The sequence below is a fragment of the Bolinopsis microptera genome, chromosome 1 (assembly GCF_026151205.1).
Source record: "Bolinopsis microptera isolate Bmic1 chromosome 1, MBARI_Bmic_1.0, whole genome shotgun sequence".
Lineage (NCBI taxonomy): Eukaryota > Metazoa > Ctenophora > Tentaculata > Lobata > Bolinopsidae > Bolinopsis > Bolinopsis microptera.
The window spans coordinates 10231088-10251520 of NC_087072.1; the positions used below are offsets into that span (position 1 = coordinate 10231088).

Here is a 20433-nt window from a genome sequence, read left to right on the forward strand (position 1 = left end):
TTTTGTCATGCTCACGTTCGGTTGTGCTTGTGAATTGCTATCTTCTAGATTAGAAAATAATGTAGAATGTAGATACACTAAGTTTGATTACAATAGACTATAGAATGATTAATTTTCATCCTTTAGTGAAATCCTGACTTACTGTCCACATTGAGGAAAGGAAAATACATTAGATTAAATCGAGGTATATGGTAAATCAGGGTTTTAATTTTTGAGTGTGACACAAATACAATTAAGCCACTAAACAAGATCTATAGTGAGTGTGAGAAAGAAAAGAAAGATTTGTGTGAAGAGAGAGTACTTCTGTCAGAGAAAAGATCCTTTGTCCCTCTAGTCTTCACAACTTCTGGAGGTATGGGACCACTCTGCATTGTGTTTGCAGTTCATGTCTCCGAGATGATAGCTGACCACAAAAAGAAGCCAAGAGACAGGTCAAAAATCATATCAGAACATGATTCAGATTTGATCTGTTAAGAAGTACACTCATTGCACTGAGGGGAATCAGAGGAAGATCAACATCTTGAACTGCAAGACGTATCCTTCAACCTTGTCCCTCAGAAGACAAGCTTTGAGGTCTCCTAGATTTGTTTATGTAAATTTTGTAGATTTTTTACTGTAGTTTTTATATTGCATACAATTTTATGGACGAAATGATTCCAGGGGGGACTCCCAACCCACCACTTTTGCGGGTAGTTGATGCACCGTTCACAAGCAAGAGCCACTTTGGTCTTCTTGCTGTGAGGTGTCTCAGCTACATGGGTTGGGGGTCCCTCCCCTTTTTTTTCTTTAAACAAATTTTTGTTGAGTTATAGTCTCGTGACATCGCCAATCAGTGGTTATGGTTGGCAAGCATTCACTTAAAGGCCGATTGGGAATTACTAACTAATAAACTTGCTTGACATCAGGGTCTCGTTTTTTAGTTGTTTTGTAAAGGATTATATTATAGCACTACGAGTGTAGATCTTATGAAACATTTTTGGGGAATGGGAGGTACATTAAATCAGGTTTTTACAGTAAATATTGACAAGGTAAATCGGGGTTTTACTGTATTCAGTTGAAACTAGTAGTATCGATCAAAATTTTACCATCATGGATAATCTTAACTACTTGAATGTTTGTTACCATTCCAGTCATCATATTAGTCAAGCTTCCAGTAAACCAGATCTTAGGTCAATATATTTACTTTATATAATGCATTATTTTCTTAATGTCCAGCTGACTTGATTTGATAAAATGTATCTTCATCAACCGTGTGTTTCAGAAGGAATGAGAACTATATGAACAGATAGAACCACTTCAATAAACATGGTGAGTGAAATTCAAAGTTTCTTAATGCTTGTCCACTGTCTAGCCATTTGACTGACGGCTGAAGATATACTGATAATGAGCTTCCTTGAATTGCTTTGTATCTTATTGATTTGTAAATTCCTTGTAAACTGTGAGGATTCATTTTTACTTCAAGCATTGACCATCGCTCTTCATCTAAATCTGCATAGCTTCATCCCTTCCCCCCGAAAAAAAGGTTGACGATTTTGGGCCCATAATAGGTAGGGTTCCCACAAAATTGCAAACTCAGGAGGGACTTGGCCTCGTCCGGCCACCAAAAGGTTTTAGTGGGGTGTGTGGCTTTAACCTGAAGTTCTTAATCAGAGTGTTAGGTGTCATGGAATATTTTTGACTTCATAACAGTGCGGAATTTTTACTTACTTCATTTTTACTGACTTCAATTGTCGTTGTCAGTTTTTATGGTAATCTTCTAAACTCATTCAGTTTGTGAATATGGATTTAACGATAATGATAGTTTATAACATGCTTGTGTATATATCTATCGGCCAGGTAGCGCAGTTGGTTAATCATCGGCTTTGTAATCGTGAGGTTGCGAGTTCGAATCCCACTGCCTGCCTAGTCGTGGGGTGAGCGTCGTTGACGCTCTGCTAAGGATCCCGAGTGGTCTATGTAGCCCCACGGTTCACTCAGCCGAATGCTCGAGAAATCGGGTGTGAGGGTTAAATGAGGAGCTGTGCTTGATCAACACAGCGAAGCCTCGGGCGAAGAAAGTGTGGCATAGTGCCTTAACCGTCGCTGGCCTTAGGAACGGTCCTTCGGCTTCTTGTAAAGCTCTTCCTTGAAAGTGCTGGTTTACATTGTAATGCAGGTAATGCCGAAGTAAAATAACAAAGGTGGTCGACTCATTCGATGGCCTTGTTGCGTCGCAACGAATCCTCATAAGATAAGATAAGATGAGATCTTCATTAAACAATTAAAGGTTTATACCCCAGATTAAGCTATCATGTAAATTATACCCTCAAAAGTATTGAGAATTACTATTTTAAATCACTGGTTTTACATCATTAGTCCCGGACAGCTCTAAATTTCGGATAGGTTGGTTCCACAAAAGGTGTTTATTTTCGGGATGAATGTATCTGGAGAATTAAAAAGTGACTGAAGTGTTGATTGTACTCCTTACAGCAATCTAGAGACAATCTACACAAACATTCGAGTATATTTCACCTAAATTCAGTGATGCATATTCTTGGTTTCCAAACCTACAATCCTTATAACATAATGCCAGGAGGTTTGCTAGTTAAAACATATAATATAACCACACAGCTACTCCCCCTCGGTCCTCCCTCTTACTTGTAAACTACACATGAAGAGAATTACACGCAGCACAGAACCGGGCTCACTAGTCTTTCACATTTTTCAGATTCTCGTGATGTTATGCTAACGTTTCGTTGTCAGGTCACGAGCGGAACAATCGAGGGAGATAGTAACTTTGATGCTGAAACTGATGCGAACAAGCTCCGGCAGATCCTCAAGGAAAGTCTCGGTATGTCCTAACATTTCTTGGTGTCTCACATACGGGAATATGAGATGTGCTTTGTTCACTATGGCATGCGTTAGATTCCCTTCTAAATGCCGTGTTAAGATGGTGATAGTATGTGACGTCTGGCATTCCAAATTATAGTATGCATTAGATTCCTGTTGTAAACGAGGTATTATACTATAGGTGATCTACGTGGCGAGTGGGCGTTCCTAACTTATGTCAATCTACACTCACTAGTATCAAACGATCGGGAAGTATGTCCCAATATCAATAACAGAAAAGGAGAGAAGTGTGTCTCAACAATTTAGTTGTATCAGAAGTGTGTCCGATACAACAGTAAGGAGTGTGCCTTACTAAACTTCAACAATAAATACGTAACAGTAAAGGAGAGAAGTGTGTCTCTACAATTTGGTTGTATCAGAAGCGTGTCTGATACAACAGTAAGGAGTGGGCCTTACTAAACTTCAACAACAAATACGTAACAGTAAAGGAGAGAAGTGTGTCTCTACAATTTGGTTGTATCAGAAGCGTGTCTGATACAACAGTAAGGAGTGGGCCTTACTAAACTTCAACAACAAATACGTAACAATAAAGGAGAGAAGTGTGTCTCTACAATTTGGTTGTATCAGAAGTGTGTCCGATACAACAGTAAGGAGTGTGCCTTACTAAACTTCAACAGTAAACTTATAAAGGTGAGAAGTGTGTCTCACTAAAAATGTCTAAATAGAATAGAAAAAAGTCTTTGGAAAATTCGGTAAATAAACGTATTGTACTTAGTAATAATCTTAAAAACTCTCCAAAAGGGGGACGTGACACAGACTAGACGCCCGCACTCAACAAGTGGGCCCTTAAAAAGGCTGTACTCACGCGTGAATATAAGTCACGCATGAGTGCAACTTCCGCGTGCTCGTACTTACACGTAAAACTAAAATGTAAAGATAAGAAATGTAAATGAATGTAACCTAGCACTAAAAGGATTCTAAAAGATGCTGCAATATAAAACCTACGAAATTACTTTACCCTAGTGGACTATATGAACTAACTATTGAACTATAATATAAACTGTACTAAAAACTTAACTTAACCCTTGACCCTAATAAATTGACCCTATATATATATACAGGTAGTATATCTAAATGTGTGTAGTAATCATGAACTACATTACTGCATACAATAGGGCATCTTCATCGCGATCCGTTCAATTCCCTGCAGGCTATTAGTTGAGTAAAAAGTATTCAACAATAGGACGCTCGACTTAAATAAAAAATCGATTAAATATTATATTATTATACACTGTATTATATCATTTTATATTATATTATATTATATTATATCGTATTATATTATATTACATTGTATATCATGTCAAGTGTGGTTGCTAATATGCCCACGTTATATTGTACAGATAGTGTTACTCCAGTGCAGACAGCAGCACTGGCAGGTTCCTTCAAGGACACACCCTCTTCTAGCACAGCTTAAATCATCAACATTATTATGTCTGTTATGATTCATGTCTGTTGCAAGATTGTAATATATCCTTCATTCATTCAGCTACATCATTAAACTAACGATGATAGATCATAATGTCATTCGGCGAAATCGCAAAAAAATGACCCTACCATACTGTGGAAATAAAAGAAAAAAAGAGCCTGTGATGAAATTTTGTACTAGAGCCAGGGTTATAATTTAACTTGTAGGTGCAGGGCACCCAACCCCGTACTGTACTGAACAACAAACTGTTTAATAGTCCCTGCAACAGTCAACAGTTGTTGCTTACCTTATGACGCACTGAGAATGTTCCGTAAACAAGTGACAAATGTGTTATACAAAGTTTATAACAATTATCTGACAGTTAAACTTATGTACTGGAGAACTTTAGTGCAAGGGAAGACTAAAGAGAGTTGGCTACAAAGTTTGTAAATATTTATTAAACATGGTGAAATTGCTAGGATAGCAGTCGACGGTGACCAGTACCAGCTCCCTTTAAACAGTATACCTCACGTCCGTCACTACAATTTTTGCGCTTGGCTGCCTCGAAAGTTCACACACATCCATACTTTATACGCATCCTACATGCAGATCAGCTGATGAGATTAAATCTGACGGATGTAGAATATCTGGTCGCATACGTATAAACTTACACGTGTCACGTGTGCAAGATCGCTCGTTCTGATTGGTCGACTGAAAGCAGTTCACTCAAACTGCGCAGAAAGTTATTACTATTCTGTTTGCCAGAGACCTTCTAAGTAATCAATTTAGCCGTGTTATTATATCAACCATAAGTAAATCCTCGTAGAGAGATGCGATGAGTTGCTAGATGTTATGTTGGTAAGCTTATTTAATATTAATGACATGCGGTGTAAATGATAAATTAAGTTATTAGAAGGTTATGCAAGTATATATTTACATTGACAAATACAGTAAATGTGGCCGTATTTGTGATAATTAGTTTGAGACTACTCCTCCTCGTACACATTATAATGACAATATACCTAACCATATCTCACTAACACATCTCCCCACAGAGTTAACAATATCACTAACAATATACCTAACCATATCTCACTAACACATCTCCCCACAGAGTTAACAATATCACTAACAATGTACCTAACCATATCTCACTAACACATCTCCCCACAGAGTTAACAATATCACTAACAATGTACCTAACCATATCTCACTAACACATCTCCCCACAGAGTTAACAATATCACTAACAATGTACCTAACCATATCTCACTAACACATCTCCCCACAGAGTTAACAATATCACTAACAATATACCTAACCATATCTCACTAACACATCTCCCCACAGAGTTAACAATATCACTAACAATGTACCCAACCATATCTCACTAACACATCTCCCCACAGAGTTAACAATATCACTAACAATGTACCTAACCATATCTCACTAACACATGTCCCCACAGAGTTAACAATATCACTAACAATGTACCTAACCATATCTCACTAACACATCTCCCCACAGAGTTAACAATATCACTAACAATGTACCTAACCATATCTCACTAACACATCTCCCCACAGAGTTAACAATATCACTAACAATATACCTAACCATATCTCACTAACACATCTCCCCACAGAGTTAACAATATCACTAACAATGTACCCAACCATATCTCACTAACACATCTCCCCACAGAGTTAACAATATCACTAACAATATGACTGACAATGTGACTGAGAAGATGTGACGGAGGAGATGTGACTAACAATATATTATATAATTGTCCTACAATTATATCACATGTAATACGTATTGTCATGTGTAATGTGTATGCGTCTCACTGAGAAGACAATAAGTCAATATCTGTGGGTGTAATGACGTCACACCGTGGCACTACTATATATTCAATGGCATCTACCCTCATTACATAGGTGTATTGTGCAACACAGTTCATTGTATTACTACTGCCTTGCTTCTAGTGAATTCTATGTAAAATGTCATGTGTCCAATGTCGAGCCTTCCTCGGACGGCGTCTCTCTCTGTTCAACAAGAGGAATGTTCTGGAGTGTTTTATTTTTTCAAGTAAAACTGGAAAATGGGGGAATTGTTGAACACTCGTTCTTCCTTTCAGAGAAAGATATATCAGCAGAGAACAACATAGCCCAGATATTAGTTCAGAGATCAAACTTACAACGGCAGCAAATAGATGAAAGTTTCAGATCACTCTTTGACGTGGTATGAATAGCACAATTACCTTAGATTATCTAATTATTAAACTTTAATCTCTTCAATAATATTGAAAACTGCGTCTGTTCCTTCGTCCGTTTGTTATTTCCAAACCACTTAATCAAGAAAACGGTAAGATTTATGGGATTGGATTTTTTTGGTATAGTGCCGACAAAACGCTGACGAAGCAAACAAACCAAAGTTTTAAAAAATCAGTCTACGGTAAGTGGATCGATTGGTGGTTTAATTGATGGCCTGCTGCTTTTTATTATAGCAGCAGTTCGATCTGAAATATAGATGAGGACTATTTCTATCAAGAAACTCAGCTCCTCGGTCTGAGTGGTGGAGCGGATTTGCTTTCACGCTAAATACTTACCGGCCGTTTTGAATGGTGCTTTATAAGAAGTTGGAGGCCGGTTTTTCACTCGTACGATTCACGATCGTTATTACGGAAAAGATGTTCTGTGATACTGGGAGAGAACTTACACTTACAGTATCAGACTCTTTCTTGTTATCTTATTGTTCGCTTAGTTCAAGGATAATATTTCTCCCAAATTTTATGCTTGAAGCCGTACTGAAATTACTGCATGGTATTCAATTCGAATAATATTTTAAACATTCCTATTTGCAGGGGTTATGTGACGATATGATGATTGTAGTGAATAAAGGAAACTACTTCGAGACCGTCAAGGCCTTATTATTAAAACCGATCGACTATGATGTCGAGTGTCTTCGTGAAGCCATAATGGTATGCTCTTTCTTTCTCTCATAGTTACGTTGGTATGTTACGTGCTTTTAGATGGTATTGTACGTGCTTTTACTGTAAATCAGATTTACCGCTCATAAGATCGTTGAATGCTGTATATTTGAAGGAAGCAAACGAGAGCGTGATATGCGAAATGTTGTGCACGAGAACTCACAGTGAATTAACAGATATACTGACCACATACGAATCAGGTAATTTCAATTATCTATCTTAGATAGTATCTAGATAGTATCTAACAGTCTAGTTACTTAGGCAATAGGCTGGTGGGGATGTAATCAAAAATTAGATTCATGTTCAAAAGTCCGAATAGTGGTTGGTATCATCGAGAAATATGTATTTCAGTTCATGAATCGGCTGTGAAGGAAGATTTAGAAAACTTTATCGGCGAACACACACATCTTTATTTATCTATATTAGAGGTAATTTTTAATGATAAATATAAAATTATTTTATCCAGCTGAAATTGGTTCTCCTACCTAATTTGATTTAAGTTTTACACTTTTTTCTCATTCTCTTATTTCATTCAATAATTTAACAGTTTTAAAGCAAACTCTATCCTATCATTGTACACTGTACAGTTTATGGAGAATAAATCCACCGGGTCACTTGACCAGATCTAACTAAAATCAAACATTTCAGTCTCCCCGTGACCGTGATAATACAGTAGACGATAATTTAGTTACAGAACACCTTAATAAACTCATTTCTGTGAGTTTCACCATTATTTAATGAATAAATTTCACTTTAAGCTACATTTTTTTTACTAATATAACCGTTTAGTGTAATCAACATTATTTGATATGGTATATCTCCAATTCAATAAATAAAACTGATTTTCGATCCATCTTTACCCTGCTCCATTAAGTACGATTTGTGAGATCTTTTTAATCTGGGCATTTCGGTAAACTTCTCGAGAATAAAATGATAATCCTAATTTTGGTAGATAATGGACAAAGAATGTGATCAAGACGCTCAGTCAGTAATTAACATTACACCACAGGCAGAAAGGTCAAGATGGGATCTCGTCTCCAATCCGGACGTAATTCCAATTTTAACAACCAACAACTTTGCACATCTACGAGCAGTTTTCAAAGAGTTTCAAAAGGTCAGTTCTGACTTATCATTTTACCCGGTTCGCTATTACGGCGCAATATTATCACTGAATCAGTCCTGCGTTCTCTTCAGAATTTGTTAAAAGTAGTCGGGTACTACGTACATGCTGGCACATAGTTACCGAACCCACTGTTGCCTAATCCCGTCACACCTGTATCTTTTAACACATGTTATATTACTACTTCTAGAAAATGTGTTATATATTTCTCAAGTTTTCAATGAAAAACAACTCGCTGAAGAGTTGAACTGTATCAAAGATCCATGCTACAGAAATATGTTAACTTGATTGAGTGTATATCTCATTAGCATGCAGACCAACTTGAAGAAGATATGAATTGGAAATTTGTTTGTCCAGCTACGTCGATATGATAAATTCGTTGAAGCGAGCACATAGCTTTCATTGTCGGTACATACGTCATACATACTTCAAACTTTAGCTCTGACACACATTATATATACAAAAAAAATACACCACTTTTGACATAAAACCGGAATCACTTTGTGGGAATAACGCTAAAACTTTGAATGATAATTATAATTGAATCACCTTATACTTTACTACTTTACATTCTCCCTATTATATGGCTGCACATATTCATTCAGATTGTTTTGTCAGTAATTTTACATCCATTTAACATGACCATTATTTTAACTTGCAGGTTTATTTTTAAAAGTGTCATATTCGTAAGGTACAGCATGTTTCTTAACTTAAATTTTCGTTACTCCTATAAATAACTTTATTTATAGTTGGAAGTACACAGCCTAATTCTGTTTACTACTGCTACATGAAAACACTCCTACTAAACCAACTAAACAGTGATTCTCATCCGTATATAATATATACATAACTACTCAAAGTTTTATTTCATCCGTTTGATTGCCATTCTTGTTTTAGCGTGACAAGGGTAACATGGAGATGATAGAAAGTTCGATAAGGAAATGCTTACACGACGAGTTTCTAAGCATGTGTCTGGTCATGTGGGGTAAGTTAACTGCAGTAACTATTAGAAACTATTAGTAACTATTAGAAACTATTAGAAACTATTAGTAACTATTAGAAACTATTAGTAACTATTAGTAACTATTAGAAACTATTAGTAACTATTAGAAACTATTAGTAACTATTAGTAACTATTAGTATATTAGAAACTATTAGTAACTATTAGAAACTATTAGTAACTATTAGTAACTATTAGCAACTATTAGTAACTATTAGTAACTATAAATATTTTTTGGTTACTGTAGTAACTATGTGGTTAAGAAAACTTTTTATTTCAAAATTAAAAATTGTATTTTACATTTCCACAAAACCAAAATATAATTTACTGTGGTAAGTATCAGTAATTTTTAGTAACTTCTAGTAACTACCAGTCCCTATTGTTAACTTCTAGTAACTTTTAGTAACTATTAGCAACTTTTAGTAACTTTTAGCAACTTTTAGTAACGTTTAGTAACTTTTAGTAACTTCTAGTAACTACCAGTCCCTTTTGTTAACTTCTAGTAACTTTTAGTAACTATTAGCAACTTTTAGTAACTTTTAGCAACTTTTAGTAACGTTTAGTAACTTTTAGTAACTTTTAGTAACTTTTAAGGGGCAAAGCTCGCTGGACATCCAGACTTTTTAGTTACGTGGCTGAACAACCAACGAGTGTTTTCTTTCCAATATATCCACATAATTGTAATCACAATTATACCTTATTATCATCCTCAGTACTGACGTTGTGATAAATTTCAGTGAAAAGTATAAAGAATGTGACGCGGCTATTCAGCGAGTTGCTCTATCAGTCTGTGACGTCGCTAACTGCTGACAGCGCCAGGGTCATCCGCATTGTTGTTGGACGATCAGAGGTTAGTGACTATGAGTATGACTAATTGGACTCGAAATTAAATAGGCGTATCATAAATTATCGTTTATGTAAGGCGCGGGGATACTTTAGTTACTAAAGTTTTTCGGGCTAACAGAGACCACGTGAGTTTATTTAATTGCATGGAGCGCGCGCGTCCTTGGCCATTTCTTAATTTGATATGATCGGTAATACTGTTACTCCAGTAGCAGGGAGGGGTTGAGTGTGCACTTCGATGTATAGAGTTTTTTGCTACTGAATCGGGTTAAATAGGTCATTGGTAGCTCAAATCACCGAGGGGCGCATTTTGTATCGCTAGTCCCAGTCCTACAGGGCGAAATTTCTAAATTGCCCTCAGGCGAAAATTTGGGATTTTTGTATCTCGGCTTCTAAAAGACTTAGAGATTTGAATATTGGCTTAAAATAACCGCAATAGCCTTATTTATATACAAGTTATGAAGCAATCTAAGGTCTCAAGTGCCTAGTTTTAAAGATATTCACGAAAAACCGTTTTTTGGCTCATCGCAGCCTGAAATACCGGATTATTTTTATCTCGAGCTAGAAAGGTCGTAGAAACTTCTCCTATATTGAAAAATATGCGCAATGAGCACATTTATATAAGACTTATGAATCATTATATGCTCTAAAATGCTTATTTGTAGAGATATTAGCAAAAATCGGTCATTTTGGTTACACCAATACAAATTTGGTAATTCATTTTGTCTTTTTGTTGCAAATATTCACGTTGCAATTTTCAAGATGCAGTTTGTTGCTATCGATAGGACTTTATATGCTATTGCATGGTTTTGATACAATCCTTCAGCACCTGACATAGGCAATAGGGGTCACAAACCCTGAAATGTCAGGAACTGGGCAGTGGCCGAGATAAATATTTGATAATTACTTGGACTCTTGACTCACATACATCTTTTCAACGGTTAGTTAGACATCTTAAACCAGTATTGAACGTTGAGTAAAACTTCTGATCCATTTGTAGCTCAGGTGATGTGCCCCAAAACCTCACGCCTGAGTGACAGTGGGCCTTATCGATCATGAGCAGCAAATCACAATGACTTTGGGCCTCAGAGACAAGGGCATTCGTACTCTTGGCTTAAATTGGCTCTTCGTTAGTATCATCGATCAGGTTTCTAACTTCTATAATATCATCTGCCTGTCCAGTGTCCATCCGTCTCTTTGAGATTCATTATTACTTCAAGTTCAGCCATTTCGCTTCTGTTCAACTGTAGGCGTAATGAGGGACTTCAGTCCAGCAATAAAGTCAATATCTCTAGATTTAGCAATATCTGGTTTCGCTACTTTTAAGGTAATTGTGTTCAGTAAGCAAGTTTGTAAGTTTTCAGTCGTACTGCCCCAAAGTATTGGCCCCCAGAGCACCAGTAATGCTGGAGCACTGGTTAATGCACATGGTAATTATGCTGATTTTTTGCTTAACATAGCTCATTTTTAAGTTCCTTTTTCAGCAGTCTTCCCTATCATACTGGCAATAAAAACAGATTCACCTCCTTTATCTCTAAATATAATCTTGAACCTGAGCTCTACAGGTTATCGAATGTCCATCTTAGCATTTACAATTTACATTGAGTCATAAATTAGAATTATGTGGGGCACAGAGTCACTGAAGGACAGGTATCGTTGGGCCCGAAGTTCTTCAAGTTTTGGGACCCAAAGTTGCAGGTGCGAAAGGTCCTGGGGCTGACAATAATTGGGGCACGAGGTTGGTGGACATTCGATAACCTGTATAGCCCAGGTTCAAAATTATATTTAGAGATAAAGGAGGTGAATCTGTTTTTTGCCAGTATGATAGGGAAGACTGCTGAAAAAGGAACTTAAAAATGAGCAATGATAAGCAAAAAATCAGTATAATTACCATGTGCATTAACCAGTGCTCCAGCATTACTGGTGCCCTGGGGGCCAATACTTTGGGGCAGTTCGACTGAAAACTTATAAACTTGCTTGCTGAACACAATTACCTTAAAAGTAGCAAAACCAGATATTGCTAAATCTAGAGATATTGACTTTATTGCTGGACTGAAGTCCCTCATTACGCCTACAGTTGAACAGAAGCGAAATGGCTGAACTTGAAGTAATAATGAATCCCAAAGAGACGGATGGACACTGGACAGGCAGATGATATTATAGAAGTTAGAAACCTGATCGATGATACTAACGAAGAGCCAATTTAAGCCAAGAGTACGAATGCCCTTGTCTCTGAGGCCCAAAGTCATTGTGATTTGCTGCTCATGATCGATAAGGCCCACTGTCACTCAGGCGTGAGGTTTTGGGGCACATCACCTGAGCTACAAATGGATCAGAAGTTTTACTCAACGTTCAATACTGGTTTAAGATGTCTAACTAACCGTTGAAAAGATGTATGTGAGTCAAGAGTCCAAGTAATTATCAAATATTTATCTCGGCCACTGCCCAGTTCCTGACATTTCAGGGTTTGTGACCCCTATTGCCTATGTCAGGTGCTGAAGGATTGTATCAAAACCATGCAATAGCATATAAAGTCCTATCGATAGCAACAAACTGCATCTTGAAAATTGCAACGTGAATATTTGCAACAAAAAGACAAAATGAATTACCAAATTTGTATTGGTGTAACCAAAATGACCGATTTTTGCTAATATCTCTACAAATAAGCATTTTAGAGCATATAATGATTCATAAGTCTTATATAAATGTGCTCATTGCGCATATTTTTCAATATAGGAGAAGTTTCTACGACCTTTCTAGCTCGAGATAAAAATAATCCGGTATTTCAGGCTGCGATGAGCCAAAAAACGGTTTTTCGTGAATATCTTTAAAACTAGGCACTTGAGACCTTAGATTGCTTCATAACTTGTATATAAATAAGGCTATTGCGGTTATTTTAAGCCAATATTCAAATCTCTAAGTCTTTTAGAAGCCGAGATACAAAAATCCCAAATTTTCGCCTGAGGGCAATTTAGAAATTTCGCCCTGTAGGACTGGGACTAGCGATACAAAATGCGCCCCTCGGTGATTTGAGTTACCAATGACCTATTTAACCCGATTCAGTAGCAAAAAACTCTATACATCGAAGTGCACACTCAACCCCTCCCTGCTACTGGAGTATGTGCATCAATCCTGAATCCACCAACGCGAGCTTTGGGTACGGTTAGGTCTCTGATGTGTCCAAGATAAGAATAATATCACCGTTATTCAAATTGTTTTAACTGCTGGTAACGAGTCATATTGATTCAACAACTATTCTAAGTTTTTAAAATAAATATTTGAACTGTTTAATTGTGAACAGAAAGCACTATTTCTAAATGAACTTATGTTTTCAGATTGATTTGAACCAGATAAAATCGCACTACATGATGCAGTATAACAAGCAGCTCCAGCTGGCCGTACAACAGAAATGTGGCAACGACCTTGCTTATTCGACGATAATCACAATGATTATTAAGAATTAAACAATATTTGAACTGGGACAACTGACTTGAAACTTCATTATTCGACTATAAAAAACGAGATCCGTTCATCACATCCGCACGAACAGTATCGTGGTAATCTGTACATTCTGTTGACACCTATTTGTATGATACAAGGGCGCGAGATATTGACCAACTTTATTAAAGACAGGACTACATGCAAGAAACTTTTTCTTTTATTTTATTTGTCTGTCATCAATTATATCCCGTGTGTAAATATCTTTAACTTTATGTGTAATTTAACTCAAATTTGTGGTAGTTTATTTTGAGAAGACAACATAGAAAAGGAAGTACGTAACGAAAAAATATAAAATCAATCAACTGATAAAACCATCGACATGCTGCGAAATTCTTAATTCTGTAAAAAATGCAAAAATCAACCACTCAATAATAATAAACAATGATTATGAAACAAAATGTCTACGCCTCAATATATTTTATCGTGTAAAAACAATCTGGTCGGAAAGTCAAGTGCCTGCACTTTTGTCCTCATAATAAGAGTTTAGAATGAGTTCGGAGCTCCGGCTCCTGATCCACTTTTGCATGTTATGAGAGCAAGTCCTATCAGGGCGACGACAGCCAATGCCAGTGCGATACCAGCCAGAACGAACGGTCCTGTAGGGTATTCGTGTTATGGGAAATTCCACAGAAAATGTTATCAATTTTCGTCATGACTAATATGATATTTAAATTGTGGCCTAGATGATTGCCTCAATTGCAAAGTTATGGTTCTTCAATAAGATGATTAAACAAGTCTTGAATGAACGTAAGCTTACTTATTGTTAAATTGGTCTTCTTTTAGCTTTAGGCCAACAAAAATTGATACACGATCAAGCACATATATCAGTGTGAATCACGTAGCTTCCATAGTGCATTATTCGTGCCGTTTTGATACGGTAAAGCAAACAATTTTCTGTTAAAGTTTACACTTAATTTTTGTGTACGGACGAAATACCTTAACTACAACAGAACTATTACTAGCAGGTTAGGCTTGCATGGATCCATCACCCTTGCACGTAATGAGAGCAAGTCCTATCAAGGCGACCATGGCCAGTGCAAACGCTATACCAGCCAGAATGAACGGTCCTGTTGGATATCTGTTTTATGGAGAATTCCACAAAACATTTAACGAACTGTCACCATGTCACGTGAAAAATTTTGGCTCTGATACTGTCCATGTTTAGTGTTTCTTCTTGCATAATAAAACATCGGGCCAAAGACTTATCAGGTAAGCTTATTCTCAATTTTAGTGGTCTTGTAGGCCAACTAAGACCAGCAGTTACAGTAAATTATATTTTTCTCACTGTTCATCATCCGTGCTGTTTTTATACTGAATACGGTAAAACAAATCTGTTCTACTGAAATGTGCACTTTATTTTTGTGTACGGATGAAATAAACGAAAAACCAAACAATACCCGTGACTCACCGGTCAGACTTGTTTCTTTTACGGTTCCATCTGGGCATTTAGGAGCAGTGAGGCCTGCCTGGTCCACCTGTTAATGTGCTTGTGTGAAAATCGGGAAATATCTAATTTCAATATAACCGTGAACATGAAATGTTGCACATTGGAACTTTAAGAACATTCTTGATTGGTTGACTGGTTGGTACAATAGCTTAATATTAGAAAGTGGATATAACATCTGTTTTTACTGACCTGTCCTTTCAAGCATGTGGTAGATTTGGCATCAGCATTTGTGACAGATTTACAGAAATCTGTAATCTGAAAATATTACTGTGCTGTTTGATTCGTTATCTTAAGTTTTAAGAATAGTCTAATTTTAGTTATACTTATACACCGAGCTATTTACTAGGGAAATCATCGAATTCCTCAGTCTGTGAGTGTGTTGAGTGTATCTGATCAATATAATATTATGTTTATATTAAATGGTCCTTATTAGTATTAAAGCTAGATTGTCAAAGTAAGACTTATTCGTTGTACCGATTCAGTAAGATGTCGGTATTTCTCCAGATTGAGGCAGCCTTTAGCAAGATTCATGCACTCTCCAGCACAGAAGAGACCATTTCGTGACACACTAGGACTGTTAGTACATTCGCCCTTTGCTGGAACGCTGTAGTATATGCAAGCTGAAACACAGAAGTCCAGAATTAGGCAAAATGTATTTGATAACTGGAAAACTAAACGCAACAGATGGCCCTCAGATTCGTACAAAAAGGAAAAACAATTATTTTACCTGCAGCAGCAAGTTGGTCCCATTGACAACCCTCTAGCCAGAATTCTTCGTCACTGATGATGGCCTCCAGAGAACTGACGCCATCCCATCCGATATCTAACAGATCTGCAACTTCAATAGCTGCATCCTTCAGACCACAACTCTGTGAAAATTGTGTTTAAAGAAAACTCAATAATGAACCTAATCGTCCTGTAGTATTTGTTGCAGTTTTTGTAATCTTCACTGCGTAAACGTTCAGATTTTAAACCGGTTTTAAGTTTTTAATTAAATGATCGGCATAATTAGTAGTGGAACTGAAAGCAAATCGTTGGTTTTAACGCTATTTTAGGGGCATTCAGGGCTTTTTAAAATACAAACTTACGCTCATACTGCCGAAGAGTTTTCCTAGAATGCCATCATTTTGTGAATCGCAAACGAGACTGTTGTTCAGGAAAGCAGTGTAGTTACTGCTCACGTTAAGGCTCGAACAAGCTTTATAAGCTGCAAAATAGTTTTAGTTACTCTTTATTGTGTGGGAAATGTTATTTATACTAAAATTAGACTATAAAATGGACGGTAAACTGTAAAACATACATAATATAGTCCTAAAAATGCGATAATAAAACGCCAGATATGATTTGCTGACCTGTACAAGTAGAAGTACAGTTTTCATTTCCTAAAACCAGAGCTGCTCCTGCCATCACAGCCAGTACTGTCAACATCTGTCTATTCATTGTCTCGGACTCTTGTAACTAATAAGTAAATGTAATGTTTATATTGTGACATAGAGACTCTGCAAAATATATCAATTAGGTGAAGACTGAGGTGCATTTCGTTATTAACTCCAAGAAAAATTCACACAAACATGTCATTAAATTCAATTGAATAAAATTGTTATTTGAGTAGAAACAACACATTAGTAATTCATATCGACAATTTTAATTACCAATGATTATAATTACTAATATAAATAATCATATAATTTCTGAATAAATAATTCTTCCCATATACAACCAAAAATATTTCATTCAATATTTAATATTCATGTGTCCTTAAATTAAAGTTATACTTTCCAAAAAACAACTACATCTCATGCAAAAAATAGTTAAATACATCTAATTAGTGGGTCACAAGATATTACAAAATGCAATAGAAGAGAATCAAAGACTATAACTAAAAATCAACAAGATCATCACTGTTACCCTGCTTCTTTTTGTCCAGAATAGGAACATCAGTGAAGACGAGAGTGTTTTCAGGATTAGCAGTTTCAATCTCGAACAAACACACCGTGTTCTCACCCTGCTTGAAGTACACTCCTGGAGCGTACAGCGTCACCTGGGGACCCTCCGTGGGCCAATACCTTCCCAGGTTCACTTCGTTTAGATACGCCATACCCTTCTCCCATCCCCTGGGGTCTAAGAAAGTGTCGTCTCCATTAAGTTTTCTGAAGGAACCACAAAATATGGTGGGTGTGAATGGGGAGCCGGAGGGAGGGTATCGGAGATTATCCACTTTCTGAAGAGCAGGCTGGACTGTGTTGAGGGGTAGAGGACACACCCTCCACTTCTCTAGATTCACGTTTTCTCCATCCAGCAGGACCATGTTAGTTATTCCTTTGAAGTCTATTGCCATATATGATCCGTGATTCACTCTGCCCAAGTTTTCCACTAGTATGGTAATAGTGTAGCCTTGATCTGGCTTTAAGTTGAGTTGGTTGGACAGTTCAATCGGAAGAATCAAGCTTCCGTTCAGAAAATCCATTCTGTTTACTGATCCGATCTTCTGACGATCAACAAAAACGGTGGCTCTGTCGTGAACTCCATATAAGGAAATATTTTGGAGAGGTCCCGACCATTGGAGTTGGTAGAGAATAAAACCGTCAGATTGGTTGAAATGTTCCATCAGAGAGGGAAGTTTTGTCTCCACACATGTGGAGAACTGCTCCAAGTTGTCGAAGAGTGAGATCTGAGTCTTCATTTGGATGTCAACTGATGATTTCCACTTAGGAGAGTTTGGTGGTACGGGACCAGGGGGTAGTTCCACATACTTGGACATCACGTTCCTGATGGCAAAGTATTTGTCTGTGGTGTCTCCAGCTTCGCTGAGAGGTGAGTTGTAGTCATATGAAGTGACTCTGACGTTATAGCTACCGGGCTTCCCGCTCATTGCTCCATTGGTGTAGCCAAAGTTGGTACCTCCGTGAAACATATAGAAGTTTACACTCGCGTTCAGCTGAAGCATCTCGTCAAAACTTTTGGCTACCTTAGTGGCACTTCTATTAGCGTGGCGACCACCCCACTTGTCAAACCAACCAGCCCAATATTCTCCATTGATAAACGGACCATGAGCTTGGAATTTTCTCAACATCTTTAGTTCTTGAGCGGGTTCGTTGCCAGGACCAAAGTCCAGAGCTTTCAGTAGGCCAGGGATGGCACCACACTCCAACCTCTTGTCACTTGTGTTGTCCATGGTGAAATACACAGGGTTTTCGCCGAAATATTTTTTGTTAAGATCAAGAAGGAACTGCAGATATTTCTTATCACAGACATCCGGTCCATATGCTCCATACTCATTTTCTACCTGAACTGTAATTATGGGACCACCATTTTCATAAAGAAAGGGCTTGATGATTGGAAATAATACGTCGAACCACTTGGCAATAGCTTCAACATAAGGCTTGTTGTAGATCCTCACCTCCATACCTGGCTTATTGAGAAGCCAATAAGGAAGTCCCCCAAATGTCCACTCAGCACAAATATAAGGACCAGGCCTCAGGACGACGTTAAGACCGTGGCTCTGTGCCAGGGACAGGTACTCGGCGATGTCATTGTCTCCCTCAAAGTTGAACTCTCCCTCTACCTGCTCGTGGCTATTCCAGGAGATGTAGGTTTGCAGTGTGTTCATACCCGCCAACTTTATCTTGTTCATCCTGTCGCTCCAGTACTGATGTGGTACTCTGAAGTAGTGCATGCCCCCGGACTGGTATGTGAATGGCTTGCCATCTTTCAAGAACCTGTCATTGTCCCAGTCTACAGAGAAGCTCCTGCTGTTAGACGCCACGGGAGGAACATTCACCAGCAAAAGACCGACTAGCAATGTGAAACACTTAATCATCGCATCTGAGACAGTGTAAAATGGTAAAACGTTTGTTTTTGAGCCCACCTTTAATAAAGCTGTTTCAGTAAACCAATGTATAACTAATGTACATTCTACAACTAACACATAATCATACCATAATGACATTCGTACACATCATTATTTACGAAAAAAGAGAAACTATGTAGAATTTCTACGTATATTCCTACATAGTTTCTCCTTTTATCTAGAAAGGTAAACTATAAAGGTAAAACGCTACAAATAGCGCGTGAGTAAATGGTGAGTAAGAAGGAAGCAAATGTCTTATAATATTTGTAACTCTATATACATTACACACACGTACACCGAGGAGTAGCCGGCGACTAGGATGGCCTCTTGTTGTAACACGATATTATTGTTGGTTGTTGCAGCAGACCGAAATTTATAGTTTAGTACTTGGTCCTTGAAAAATAGGGATGACCTTGGAATGCCATTTAGCAGTCGTTCCCCTTTTTCCATTATCTGGTAAATTTATGAATATAGAAGTTGTATGCCATAACGTGCGATCGTAGGAGAAAGCGGTTAGTTTGTTATATGGACACGTTCATTTGAGTTTGAGGATATTGGTAAACAAAAATAATAGCGTTTTTGACGATAGTGGCTTAATTTTGACATCTATTAACCTAGCACGTTCAGAAGTTCTGAACATTAGCCACGAAACCCATACTCCCATATGCACCGCTCAGAAAGAAAATCTATTGTTGTTAGGCACTATAATGTTTCAAATGTCACATTTTGTGTGACTTAGTTAACTGCAGTTGTCTAATTATCATTTCTTGGTCTGAAATATAGTAAATTAGGTCAATCTAACAATTATGGTACAACATTGGTTAATGGGCACGGATCGAACGGTTACAAGGCAATATTTGGGTAACTTTGTCACACTCATGATACCATACCTCTATTCTACTGTGAGGTGTCCTAAAAACCCTTTCAACTCATTATTTTATGGTTGCTCTACCAAGCATAGCCCTAAAATATGTTATTTTGAATAGTTAGCTAATACAGGCACTTGGTTATTGGGAAATGAGGTTAATTCTGTCACAATATATGAAATTTAAAATTTTGGGCGAATAATTTATATCTGATTTTGGTTTGAAAGGCGGGAAAATTTTATATGATGACAATGTAGTTGATGCAAGTTAAGATCAGTTGATGTTTACATTGTCACAAAAAATTATACGAAATCGTAAATAGATTAAAAACAATGATTATAGAATGAAATAGTCTCTTATAATAACTCTTATAATAACTGATGTGACAAAGTAAACATGTCTTGCCCCTATTTTGAAGATCTATATTCTATACCTCTATTAGAATATTGTCCAGAACATCAGAGCTTAAGTTTAACAATTTTAGGTTAAATTTGTCAAAGTCACTAAAAATGTGACA

General features: G+C 37.2%; 3 protein-coding genes across 4 annotated transcripts in view; 1 reads left to right on the top strand and 2 right to left on the bottom strand.

Moving 5' to 3' along the window:
• Positions 1–1255: 1255 nt before the first annotated feature.
• On the top strand, positions 1256–13983 carry LOC134812276 (annexin A5-like). Its single transcript, XM_063819621.1, has 11 exons — positions 1256–1308; positions 2743–2830; positions 6438–6541; positions 7164–7280; positions 7405–7489; positions 7641–7717; positions 7938–8006; positions 8299–8403; positions 9307–9394; positions 10147–10259; positions 13588–13983. Exons 1-11 carry the CDS (start codon positions 1306–1308, stop codon positions 13714–13716), a joined length of 978 nt encoding a protein of 325 aa, XP_063675691.1. The 5' UTR covers positions 1256–1305; the 3' UTR covers positions 13717–13983.
• Positions 13984–14025: 42 nt separating this feature from the next.
• LOC134812285 (uncharacterized) overlaps positions 14026–20433 on the bottom strand; it is a 59171-nt gene continuing 52763 nt past the window's right edge. The window contains exons 2-9 of one of the 2 annotated variants that reach the window (XM_063819669.1): positions 16553–16660; positions 16289–16407; positions 15928–16069; positions 15675–15820; positions 15390–15455; positions 15162–15228; positions 14690–14820; positions 14189–14349 (exon numbers count right to left, since the gene is read on the bottom strand). In XM_063819669.1, coding sequence (XP_063675739.1) covers positions 14720–14820; positions 15162–15228; positions 15390–15455; positions 15675–15820; positions 15928–16069; positions 16289–16407; positions 16553–16640 — 729 coding nt within the window. In that variant the 5' untranslated portion in view covers positions 16641–16660 and the 3' untranslated portion in view covers positions 14189–14349; positions 14690–14719. Of the gene's footprint in view, positions 14350–14689; positions 14821–15161; positions 15229–15389; positions 15456–15674; positions 15821–15927; positions 16070–16288; positions 16408–16552; positions 16661–20433 lie in introns of both variants that reach the window. The other variant, XM_063819661.1, reaches the window with a different exon arrangement.
• Positions 16827–19051, bottom strand: LOC134821462 (beta-galactosidase-1-like protein). Its single transcript, XM_063832214.1, has one exon. The coding sequence runs from the start codon at positions 19018–19020 to the stop codon at positions 17080–17082; it is 1941 nt and encodes a 646-aa protein (XP_063688284.1). The 5' UTR covers positions 19021–19051; the 3' UTR covers positions 16827–17079.

What these genes read in the sequence shown, in the direction of transcription:
- LOC134821462 (XM_063832214.1), bottom strand. Translation starts at nt 19,020, where the DNA reads ATGATTAAGTGTTTCACATTGCTAGTCGGTCTTTTGCTGGTGAATGTT.
- LOC134812276 (XM_063819621.1), top strand. An exon ending in GTCTTCGTGAAGCCATAATG is followed by an intron (nt 7,281 to 7,404) that starts GTATGCTCTTTC and finishes GTATATTTGAAG; the next exon opens with GAAGCAAACGAGAGCGTGAT. An exon ending in TTTTCAAAGAGTTTCAAAAG is followed by an intron (nt 8,404 to 9,306) that starts GTCAGTTCTGAC and finishes TTCTTGTTTTAG; the next exon opens with CGTGACAAGGGTAACATGGA.